Raw genomic sequence first — 12,846 nt, 5'->3', positions numbered from 1 at the left:
CAGGAAACAGTTGAGGCCAGTTCATTGGCTATATTTAAGAGGGAGTTAGATATGGCCCTTGTGGCTATGGGGATCAGGGGGTATGGAGGGAAGGCTGGGGCGGGGTTCTGAGTTGGATGATCAGCCATGATCATAATAAGTGGCGGTGCAGGCTCGAAGGGCCGAATGGCCTACTCCTGCACCTATTTTCTATGTTTCTATAACTTTTCTACCATGTCAGCACATTCAGTGAAACTCATAACAGGAATGAGTGAAATATTGTAGCTGATGGAAACTGAGTGATGCACAAACAGAAATGAAGTGCTGCAAATGTTTGAAATCTGAAATGAAAACAGAAAATGCTGGAAACTTTCATCTGCTCACAGAGCTCCTGCAGAGAGAGACAGCAACAGAGTTGATGTTTGTGGTTGATAATTTTTTCATGGGGAATATTAGAAATGTAAATGGTTGTGGTTCAGGATTTTAGAACAAAGAGGAAAGCGAAGCTCTGTGATAGGATAAGAGTCAGGAGAGAGTGACTAAAGAGCTAATGTTGCAAGCCTGATGGGGTGGTCATAGGACAAACAAAGAAATAAAATGCAAGTTCAATGCAGATATAAAAAGAGGAGCAGAAATATTATCTGGGATTGTTAATGCAGTGTGGAAGGATACAATATTCCTCATGAGAAATTTAGGAGGTGGATATAGAATAGGAGGCCTGAGTTAAAGAGATCAGATTGCAAATGTTATAGATATTCATAGAGTCCAGGGCACAACAGTATGAATGTCACAGAATAAGACAGACAATGAAAGTGGTAGACATTCAGAAGCTGTGGGTCATACCTGTGAACTGAACAGACATGGGCATTTCTATCATTTAATTATTTTTTTATTTTGGATTTCTTGATTTGGAGTGTTTTGTGTTCAAATGCTACACCGTCCCCTTGTGGTAATGGTTTGAGATTAAGGAGATGAATTTTAATCCATCTCAAGTAATTATGCTAAGATTCTCTAAGGTTTAGAGAGAGAAATATTCCAGTGAGATGGTGGTCATCTCAGTCGCAGCAGCCTCTTTGTGGCCAAGCAAATATATAATTGTTCACCCGTTACATTGACTCTGTTTTACTGCTAACACAATTATATTATATTCATATATATGGTTAAATAACAATTGAGCTTAGCGAGAGTGAGAGAAAGCAATTGTGAGATCTGTTTTGAAATAGACGTGCATTAACTTGAATATTTAACACTTCGGTTAATTTTCTTACACCTTTTTTAGACAAATCATATTGGCCAGTGTCAGGAAATGCAGATTCTCTGTACACCATTGAAGCCACAGGATATGCCCTTCTGTTCTTCTTGCAACAGAAGCAGTATGACCGTGCTGGTAAATTAGTGAGATGGCTATCAAGTAAGAGCAAATATGGAGGAGGCTACGATTCTACTCAGGTAAACATTGGACTTTGTCAGAAATCTCACCTTTGTAGGAGATTGAACTAATGATCAAGAAAATTATCAAATGCTTAAAGAATATCTATGTTAAAAGCATTCTGTCATGGCCTTTAGACTTTATAATGGTATAAAGTCAAACTCCATTCATGTATCAGACAGGTTTTCTGGATTGTCACTTTAGTTCACTTTATTACATGTTAAATAGCAGTAGAATAATACTTTTTTCTCGTATGTACAATACATTTAAAAGTCGTGTGCAATATAGACCCTGGAAAGTATCAAGGAAGAGCAAGACTCCACATCTAGCAAATGGACAGGAACCCAATTCAGCTGAGTGAATAGGAAACATAGGAAAGGTTACCTGGTGATACAGATAAAAGAAGTTTATTCTATTTTTACTGTACATAGCAGTACAAAAAATAAATCCTGAATATTCAAGATGTGTTGTAATTTTCAAAATAAGTGTCACGTAGCTGAAGTTAATTTCAGATTCAGATTCATTTATCTCTTACATGGAAATATACAGTGAAATGCATCATTTTTGCTAATCACCAACACAAGTATTACCAGACATTCTGATGCCAACATAGCATGCCCACTATGTTTGCAAAACACACAAACAAAACAACAGAAAAAAGAGCAACAAAACAGTAAAGCAAGCTGCTTGCCTCCCTCCCAGACGTCTAACCCCAGTTCATACTGTCTATAGACCTCCAGCTATATATTCCATGTATAAATTTCCAGACTTGATATGATTTATTTATCATTTATTTGATATGCTTTAACCTTCAGAATTCTGTCTCCCTTTCCCAATTTTTGTAAAAACATTGTCATTCTGGAACAAAAATCTTCAGTAGTTTGAGTGTTTCAAACGAATATTTTTAAAAAAGATCACATATTGATTGCTACTGTGTGTAAAGGTGGTGAATCCTGGGACTTTCATTTGAAATGGCACCAAATATATTCAACACGTACTTTTTTACTTCCTAGGCGACAATAGTTGCGCTGCAAGCACTGGCCAAGTACTTGACTGACGTCCCTCAGATGAAAGAGGTTGACTTGGATGTACGGCTGTTCATTCCGAGCAGGAGCAAATCAGTCTCCTGGAGGTTTGATACCAGAAATGCATATGTAGCAAGATCATTAAAGGTTTGCTTATGTACTTGTTCAGAATGTTGATGTATTTATTCCCATTTGCTAATATTTTAGTCATATGTAAGTTCTACAAGGAGATATTAATAATCTTCCATTTTCTAACTTCATATTTTTTCTTCACCCACTAGCCCTAGAAGTGAATTGAATTTACCATATATTAAATTAATCTCTAGCACTGAAGCAAACCATTTGGTTGAATGAGTTCTTTTCACATTTCTTCTGTGCAGGAGTCTCCCTCCTCCAGTTACAAAGAGTCTTTTGTGGTTCTAGTCCTTGAATCCTATCTTTACTTTGTTCAAGTAAAGTTTTATGCTGTAACATTTACAAACGTTAAGTTGAGGTTCAGATAATTTGCCAAGCACATTAGTGTAGAGGGACAGAAAACTGATTTGCAGAAACTTGCATTAATGTTTGCAGAAAATAAAAGGATAATATTTGCAGAAATTTGCAAGATTAATTGGGTTATCATAGTGAGGAATTTTAATTTTCCTGTAGACTGGGACTGCCATTATGCAGATAATGGGGATTATTACAAAAGGATTAGATGGGGTGGAATCTGATAAGTGAGTTCAAGAAAGTTTCCTTATATAATATATTAAAGGCTCAACCAGCAAGAAAGCAAAGCTCAATCTGTCCATGGGAAACGTGGCAGGACTGTCAGGCCTGCACAGGCAGGCACCTCCCAGTCTCCACCCAGCTAACAAGAGTCACTTTTCCACTTCCAACTCACCACCTGCAGCTATTTAAACCAAGACCTCTTCCACAGTCCTTCATTCACTCGTTCCTTCAAACAAGCCAGCCTCAACCAATTACTTTGTCACCTTGGCATAATCTCTGTCGCTTTGTGGCGCCCCATGGCTTGTTATTTTACAGTTAATTAGTAAAATATTGCTTACTCCTAAACTTTTTCTGTTGCTGCGCTTTTTGGTCAAGCCTCCTCTACATTTCCTGATAAGATGAGTGAACCAACTCTTAAACCAGCAGAATATGCTAGCTTAAAGGAAGTCGTCCATTGACAAGACTCCACAATCCTGAAGCAGCAGGAAACCATTGATCATCTGCTTGCCACTCTCAACCAACTCTCTATCTCAATATAGCGACCCCGCACAAGTCAACCTATTCCTTAGAGCCCCATATTCCTGTGCCCTAATGTTTCAATGGATCACCAACCTGATGCTGCAGCTTCCTATCCCAATGGACTTTACAATTTGAGCTCTAGCTATCTCTGTATTCTACAGACCAAGCCTGGATTACCTGTGTCATCACTCTCAAGACTGGGCGAGCTCTGACCCGGGCAGCTGCTTTATCTGGGGAAACCACCATTTGCAATAAATATGAGAAATTCAACGCTGAAATGCACCAGGTTTTTGACTATCTGGGAAGTGGAAGGGGTGCAACAGGTCGGACACTTCACCTGTATCAAGGATCACGTTCGGTGCTAGTTACACCATGGAATGCAGGGCCCTCGTGGCGGAGTGCACCTGGACTGCAGAATCACTGCTGGCCCAGCACCTTCACGGCCTCTGAATGCTTGAAAGATCAGCTGTCTACCTGGGAGATGCCCACAGATGTCAAAACCTCAATCACTCTGGCCATCCGGATTGACAACCCTCTTATGGAATGACCATCTAGGTCATCAGCCAGAATTCCAGTTCTGTTCCTTTGGGCTGCAGGACCCTCATGATCAATGCCTCCAGAACCCATGCAGGTAGAGATAACTCGCTTAAACCCCAAGAGCATGAGCATCAGTAGAGAACCAACGTGTGCCCCTATTGTAGAGTCACTGATCAGGAACAGCTGCTTCCCCTCTGCCATCCGATTTCTGAATGGACATTGAACCCATCAACATTACCTCACTACTTCTTTATTTCTGTTATGTTGCACTGCATATTTTAACTGAACTATTTATAGACAAGTATTCTTTATGTAACTCAGTTTTTTCTCTATATTTATCATGTATTTCATTGCGCTGCTACAGTACAATTAATAATTTTCGTGACATATGCAGGTGATATTAAGTCTGATTCTGATTCTGATCAACCATGCATCAAATAACTACTGCATCCAGGAAAACAGCACCACCACATAGACACAAGGTGGCCTCTGTTTGGCCTCTCATTCTAGCACCATAGCCTGATTCTCTCTCTTTCCTCCTCCACACCCCAATGGCTCTATGCACATAGGAGGCTCTGGTGGGGTCCAGCGCAGCAGGCAACTTTCTGGCTTGGACGCCATGTGTGCGGCTTGGACACTCTACAAAGCCCGCGGTGGTGTGCCGACAACAATCTGGCCCCTAACACCCAGAAGACCAAGGAGATCATTGTGGACTTCGGGCATGCTAGGAGCCACACTCACGTCCCTATCTACATCAACGGAGCTGTAGTGGAGCATGTATCATGTTTCAAATTCCTCGGTGTCCACATTTCCTGGTCCCTGAACTTCTCCATCCTGATCAAAAAGGGGCAAAAGTGCTTTTATTTCCTGCAGAGCATCAAGAAAGCTCACCTCTGTCCTAGGATACTGACGGACTTTTACCGCTGTACCATTGAGAGCATACTTACCAACTGCATCTCAGTGTGGTATGGCAATTGTCCCGTATCAGACCGCAAAGCACTCCAGTGTGTGGTGAAAACTACCCAAAGGATTATCGGCACCCAATTGCCCACCATTGAGAACATCTACCATAAACGCTGCCTGGGCAGGGTGAAAAGCAATATCAAGGATGCATCTCACCCTAACCATGGACTTTTTACTCTCCTCCCATCCGGTAGGCGCTACAGGAGCCTCCGCTCCTGCACCAGCAGGCACAGGAAGAGCTTCTTCCCTGAGGCTGTGACCCTGCTGAACCTCACATCACAGCGCTAAGCAGTATTGCACCCATATTGTACTGTCTCAGTACTTTTACATTTGTGTGCTGTAGCCCTTACTTTTTATTCGCAGTTATTTTGTAAATAACACTATTCTTTGCATTTCTGGTCAGATGCTAACTGCATTTCATTGGCTTTGTATCTGTACTCGGCACAATGACAATAAAGTTGAATCTAATTTAATCTAATCTAATCTATCTCTCATCCCTTCTGCATCACAGCCATTGACAGAAGAGCCTTGGGGTCTAGTATGGTTAGAGCATGCACACATGAGTGAGTCTATCCAATTCTTCCTCATTGAATCACCCAAAACTCCTCTAATCTTGAGTTGCCCTTGGATCTCTGCTCATGACCCTGACTTTGGATGATCACCCAGTTCACTGCTGAGTTGGGGACCCTCCTACCGTCCCTTCTGCCTGCAATCTCAGCTGACTTCACGTACATTCACAGAGATGGAGGATACTCTCAGACTCACTAAACTCCCATGGGAATAAAGTGACCTAGCCTTTGTTTGTTATGTGCTGTGTTGTATACAGTGGGCAATCATAATCTTTCCATGGCCATGATGTTCTTGGAAAAATTTTCTACAGAAGTGGTCTTTCCATTGCTGCTTTCTTTACAAGACAATGAACCCAGATATTATCAATACTCTTCAAAAATTGTCTGCTTGGCATCAGTGGTCGCATAAACAGGACTTGTGATATGCACCAGTTGCCCATATGACCATGCACCACCTGCTCTAATCATGGGCCTGATCGGTGGAGAGAAGGGTGTCTAAGCAGGTGCTTAGACCCCCTGACTCAAGGGTGACCTGCAGGAAGGAAAGAGCACCTTCCACATCCATTGGTAGAGATGTATCTCCACTCCACCACCCCTTCATCATCTTCAATAAAAAGGAACCCAGCACCCTGCTACCTCACAGACCACACTACTCTGATATCAACCTCTGCCTGGGCACTACCGCTCTCTCCCGCTGAAACCCAAGCCATGAATGACTACATGGCCAAGGCACTACTTCATTTGTCCATCCTAGCATCCAGCCATTAGGATTCTTCTTTGTCAAAAAGAAAGATGAGGGTCTTCATCCTGTATTAACTACTGTGGACTCGGCAAAATCACCATGAAGAACCACTACCCTCTCTGCCTGATGGACAGCGAATCCAGAACACATTGCGGGGCCCAGATCTTCACCAAACTTGATCTACAGATTGCATACAACCTGATCTGCATTAGCCACGGAAATCAGTGGAAGATGGCATTCATAACACCCATTGGCCACTATGAATACTTGGTTGTGCCTTTCAGACTTTCTAACAGTTCAGCCATTTTCCAAACCTTCAATGAAATCCTGTGAGACATGCTACACAAGTATGTGTTTGTCTGCCTCAGTGACATGCTCATCTTCTCCAAGGACCCACAAGATCATGTCTGTCATGTCCGTTCAGTGCTACAGGTATACTGCAAGTTAGAAAAATCCCAGTTTCAGTCCCCTGTCATTTCCTTCCTAGGTCACACCCTTTCACCCAAAGGCATAACCACAGGCCCAGTAAAAGTGTGCATTGTTGAATGGTCCCGACCACACTACCTCAAACAGTTCCAGGACTTCCTGGGCTTCTCGAACTTCTACCACCACTTTATCAGGAACTACAGCCAAATTGTCACTCATCTCACCTCCCTCACCAAATCACCTACCTCATGAATAACTTGGTCTGCTACTATGGACCAGACTTTCAAGGTGTCACAACCTTGAGTCATCAGTAGAGTATTCTGGTTTTTTTTTGATTATCTGTATTTTATCAATTATAATTATAATGTATTGTTAAGTATCCTTGGAGTTGTGATTCTTATCAGAATGGTTACTTGTAAGCTTGTCAGGAGTCTGGGGTTTTAATTAGCTGGGCATAATTCCTTGTGCCCTGGAATGTATTTAAAGGGGCAATGCTAACCCCTTAAAGCTCAGTAATCCTGACCTTTATCTAATGAAGTTCCGGCAGTGTTATGCTATATTATTCCTGATTTTCCAAGTTCTACTGTTTTGTTGTGTCTCTTTTGTTATTAAAATTCCTAGTTTCGTTTAACCTTTCTGGGTTTCTGTGTGATCCTGTGCTGGGGTCCGAAGATGAAACGTGACCCAAGGAGCTCGAGACACTTCACCATCACTCCTGTTCTCTGCCACCTGAGCTCCTCCAGTCCCGGTGTGATAGATGCATCTGATGTGGACACCAGGCCCATCCTCTACCAGCAAGGGCTGGACAGGAAGACGCACCATTATGCTGTTGTCCTGCACAAGTTCAACTTCACTCAACGCCATTATGGAGTAGGAGACAGGGAGCTATGTGCCAACAAGTGGGACTTGGAGGAATGGATACGTTGATTGATGGGAAACCAAGCCCTTCCTGAACTGGACTAACCATCAGTAGCTCATAGCCGTACAAAAGACCCACCAACTTAACTCATGTAAGGCTCGCTGGGCACTCTTCTTAGAGGTATTCAACATCACCATCTCTTCCTGACCCAGCTCCAAAAATACTAAGGTGGATACCCTGTCATGAGATTTAATCTTAGCTGAAATAATAAAATAAATGCCCATTATTCCATCCTTGCAGATCCTCTCCCCGAATGTCTGGAATCTTTAGAACCAAATCTATCAGGCCCTACAGCACGAGCCTGCTTCAACTGACACACCTGACAATCTGAGGCACTCATGTGGGCCCACTTCTCACCTTTCTCTAGCCATCCAGTAACATAATGCACTCTGGATTTTCTGTTACAACAGTTCTGGTGGCCTGTCATGATTGTAGATGTGTGTCAGTTCGTCGCTACAAACCCTCAATGCGCTCAGTCTAATTCCTCCAACCTGCAACCCCTGTGGCCCCTTCCAGTCCCTCTATGTCCATGGTGCCACATCACTACGGATTTCATCACAGGTTTGCCACATTCTGATGGGGCCACAGTGATCATGACAGTGGAGTACCAGTTCTCCAAGGCGGCCCAGTTCATTGCCCTTCCCAAACTTCTATCAGTGACTAAGACAGTGGACCTGGTTATTCAGCATATAGCTCACCTCCACAGTTTCTCTCAGGTTATTGTGTTGAATCTGAATCCACAATTCATCTCCTGCTTTTAACGAGCCTTCTTCTCCCTCTTCCACAGCTCGATAAGTTTGTTCTCCAACTATAATCAGAAAGTAGCAATCAGCAGGCTGAAAAGTTTCTGTGATGCTTTGTTGCCTCTAACCTTTCCATGTGACGAAAGTATCTGTTCTGGGTTTTATTGTCCCACAATCTACACACCACCTCTGCCATAACTACGTTACCTATTGAAGTGCTTCATGGCTACCAAACCTATTGTTCCCCTTGGAGGAACCAATGGTGGAGGACCTATTTGCCAGAGCCTCGGTTTGCAAATGCTGAAATGCTTGAAAGAGGACACACTGCATCCACTGCCACCAGCCTAACCACTGTTGGTGCCCAGCCAGAATACTTTGACCTGGCTGGGCTGTCTACCCAAGATCTGCCCCTTGCGCATCGACTCCTGCAAGCTCTCACCCACTGGTCCCTTTAAGATTACCAATCACATCAACCGAGTCACTTGCTGCCACTGTCCCACGGGATCACACCTACCTTCCATGTGACCTGCCTCAACACCATTGTTAGTGGGCCACTCAACCCACCTGAGCTTGGTGGAAGTTAGTCTAGTGTACCCGGTTCGCTGACTGGATTCATGTCATTGCGAACAGGCTGTGCAGTACCTGATTGACTGGAAAGGGTACGGCCCAGAGGAGAGGTTTTGGGTGCCATCCAGTTTCATCTTGGATCCATTGCTCGTTGAAGAGTTCCACCAGGCCCATCCAGATTGTCCTGGACTGTTGGATGCCAGCCAAAGGAAAGGGGTTCCTTTCAGACCTGCACAAACAGTTACCTCCCATTGTTCACCCCACTAACAGGAATTCATCTGCCACTCATTTCCAAAATCATCACCTGCTGCCTACTTAACCCCTGCTTTCATCTTTCTTCACTCATACATACCAGCCGGACTCATCCATTTGCTCTTAGCTTTCAGTTACCTTGTTACTTTGTCGTATTAAGTATCTGTTCTGTCTTGTTTTGTGGCCCCTGGTGGCTTGTTACATTGCAGTTAATTGATATGATATTGTTAACTGCTAAATCATCACTGCCGCTCTGTTTCTGGGTCACGTCCCCTCGACATCCCCTGCCAAGGATAAGAATAACTGAGTCGGTGCAGGCTGGGGACAGGGACAGTGAGGTTCTGTCACCCTAGCTCTATTAGTTTTAAATTAGTTATGGAGAGAGACAGATCTGGTTCTCTAGTTAAAGTTCTGAATGGGGCAAGGCAAATTTTAATCTATTAGGAGCACAAAACTTGAATAGAGTAGGTTGTTTGCAGGCAAAGGGGCATTTGTCAAGTGGGAGGCTGTGAAAATTAAGATACCAAGAGTTCAGGATGTACGTTTCCTATCAGAGTGAAAGTGGGGGGGGCTGGAGGATAAGGGTCCCTGGATGATGAGGGATATTGAGGCTCTAGACAGGAAGCAAAAAGGAAGCATGGGTCAGTGTTACATACCCGTAAAGGTTTAAATGAACCAGCAGCAATGGACCACAGCTGGAGTCTGGTTTTGATGTTAAAACCACTATCTTTATTAGTATCTACTTAAACAAGAATAATCAAAAGTTAAGTGTTGTGAGTATACATATGTGTAAATATAACTTCCAAACTATTGAGCTCGGGAGGGCGGGGGGGCGGGGGGACCAGACTTAAAATGTTGAGATGGTAAGGTATGAAAGTTCAGTTCATCCACAGATTAAATGATGTGAGAGAGATATTTGTAATCCAAGGTGAAAGTCGAGAATGTCGTACTCCACAGGTTCCACAGTGGTAAACAGGATAACAAGCACCGTCGGTTTTACCCGTCATCGTTCCAAATTCGCTTACGAATTATCACCAATAGTAGCTTATCACAGGGGTACCGTCTTCAAAGGGAGCTACCACCCAGGCAAGGGTTAACACACAGATAGATTTCGCAAGGTTGTCCCAATCACTCAACGTGATAGCCACTTATCGATGCGCTGGATCGATACTCAACCCACCTTTGTGGGCACTCGAAAGTTCCCGCCAGTGACCTGTTTGTCACTGGCTTCCTTCCACTGTCCGACTCAATAGACAATAGACAATAGGTGCAGGAGTAGGCCATTCGGCCCTTCGAGCCAGCACCGCCATTCACTGCGATCATGGCTGATCATCCACAATCAGTATCCAGTTCCTGCCTTATCCCCATAACCTTTGATTCCGCTATCTTTAAGAGCTCTATCCATCTTTTTCTTGAAAGCATCCAGAGACTTGGCCTCCACAGCCTTCTGGGGCAGAGCATTCCATACATCCACCACTCTCTGGGTGAAAAAGTTTTTCTTCAACTCTGTTCTAAATGGCCTACCCCTTATTCTTAAATTGTGGCCTCTGGTTCTGGACTCACCCATCAGCGGGAACATTCTTCCTGCCTCCAGCGTGTCCAATCCCTTAATAATCTTATATGTATCAATAAGATTCCCTCTCAGCCTTCTAAATTCCAGAGTAAACAAGCCCAGTCACTCCAATCTTTCGACATATGACAGTCCTGCCATCCCAGGAATTAACTTTGTGTACCTACGCTGCACTCCCTCAATATCAAGAATGTCCTTCCTCAAATTTGGAGACCAAAACTGCACACAGTACTCCAGGTGTGGTCTCACCAGGGCCCTGTACAGCTGCAGAAGGACCTCTTTGCTCTTATACTCAATTCCCCTTGTTATGAAGACCAGCATGCCATTAGCTTTCTTCACTGCCTGCTGTACTTGCATGCTTGCTTTCAGTGACTGATGTACAAGAACACCTAGATCTCGTTGTACTTCCCCTTTTCCTAACTTGACTCCATTTAGATAATAATCTGCCTTCCTGTTCTTACCACCGAAGTGGATAACCTCACATTTATCCACATTAAACTGCATCTGCCATGCATCTGCCCACTTACCCAGCCTTTCCAAGTCACCCTGCATTCTCATAACATCCTCCTCACATTTCACACTGCCACCCAGCTTTGTGTCATCGGCAAATTTGCTAATGTCACTTTTAATTCCCTCATCTAAATTATTAATATATATTGTAAACAGCTGCGGTCCCAGCACTGAACCCTGCAGTACCCCACTGGTCACCGCCTGCCATTCTGAAAGGGACCCATTAATCGCTACTCTTTGTTTTCTGTCAGGCAGCCAATTTTTAATCCATGTCAGTACTTTGCCCCCAATACCATGTGCCCTAATTTTGCCCACTAATCTCCTATGTGGGACTTTATCAAAGGCTTTCTGAAAGTCCAGGTACACTGGCTCTCCCTTGTCCATTTTCATAGTTACATCCTCAAACAAATTCCAGAAGGTTAGTCAAGCACAATTTCCCCTTCGTAAATTCATGCTGACTTGGACCGATCCTGTTACTGCTATCCAGATGTGTCGTAATTTCATCTTTTATAATTGACTCCAGCATCTTTCCCACCACCGGCGTCAGGCTAACCGGTCTATAATTCCCTGTTTTCTCTCTTCCTCCCTTCCTGAAGAGAGGGACAACTTTAGCCACCCTCCAATCCACAGGAACTGATCCTGAATCTATAGAACATTGGAAAATGATTACCAATGCATCCACGATTTCTAAAGCCACCTCCTTAAGTACCTTGGGATGCAGACCATCAGGTCTCGGGGACTTATCAGCCTTCAGACCCAACAGTCTATCCAACACCATTTCCTGCCTAATATAAATTTCCTTCAGTTCATCCATTACCCTAGGTCCTTTGGCCACTATTATGTCTGGGAGATTGTTTGTGTCTTCCCTAGTGAAGACAGATCCAAAGTACCTGTTCAACTCGTTTGCCATTTCCTTGTTCCCCATAATAAATTCACCCGTTTTTGTCTTCAAGGGCCCAATTTTGGCCTTAACTATTTTTTTTCCTCTTCATATACCTAAAGAAGCTTTTAACTATCCTCCTTTATATTCTTGACTAGTTTACCTTCGTACCTCATTTTTTCTCCGCGTATTGCCTTTTCAGTTACCTTCTGTTGCTCTTTAAAAGTTTCCCAGTCTTTCGGCTTCCCACTTGTCTTTGCTATGTTATTTTTCTTCTCTTTTATTTTTATACTGTCCATTACTTCCCTTGTCAGCCACGGCCTCCCCTTACTCCCCTTAGGATCTTTCTTCCTCTTTGGAACAAACAGATCCTGCACCTTCCGCCTTATTCCCAGAAACACTTGCCATTGCTGTCCCTCTCAAATTGTAGATTAAAATTTATCATATTATGGTCACTACCTCCTAATGACTCCTTTACCTCGAGGTCCCTGATCAAATCCGGTTC

General features: G+C 43.4%; 1 protein-coding gene across 2 annotated transcripts in view; it reads left to right on the top strand.

The window, feature by feature from the left end:
• LOC140191934 (venom factor-like) overlaps positions 1-12,846 on the top strand; it is a 264,302-nt gene that overhangs the window by 205,029 nt on the left and 46,427 nt on the right. For both annotated transcript variants that reach the window (XM_072249822.1, XM_072249823.1), the window contains exons 29-30: positions 1,259-1,428; positions 2,422-2,580. In XM_072249822.1, the coding sequence (XP_072105923.1) occupies positions 1,259-1,428; positions 2,422-2,580 (329 nt within the window). The remainder of the gene's footprint in view (positions 1-1,258; positions 1,429-2,421; positions 2,581-12,846) is intronic.

This window comes from Mobula birostris, chromosome X (genome assembly GCF_030028105.1).
Source record: "Mobula birostris isolate sMobBir1 chromosome X, sMobBir1.hap1, whole genome shotgun sequence".
Taxonomy (NCBI): domain Eukaryota; kingdom Metazoa; phylum Chordata; class Chondrichthyes; order Myliobatiformes; family Myliobatidae; genus Mobula; species Mobula birostris.
The sequence above is the reverse complement of the archived record's forward strand: the minus strand, read 5'-3'. Positions and strand labels throughout refer to the sequence as shown.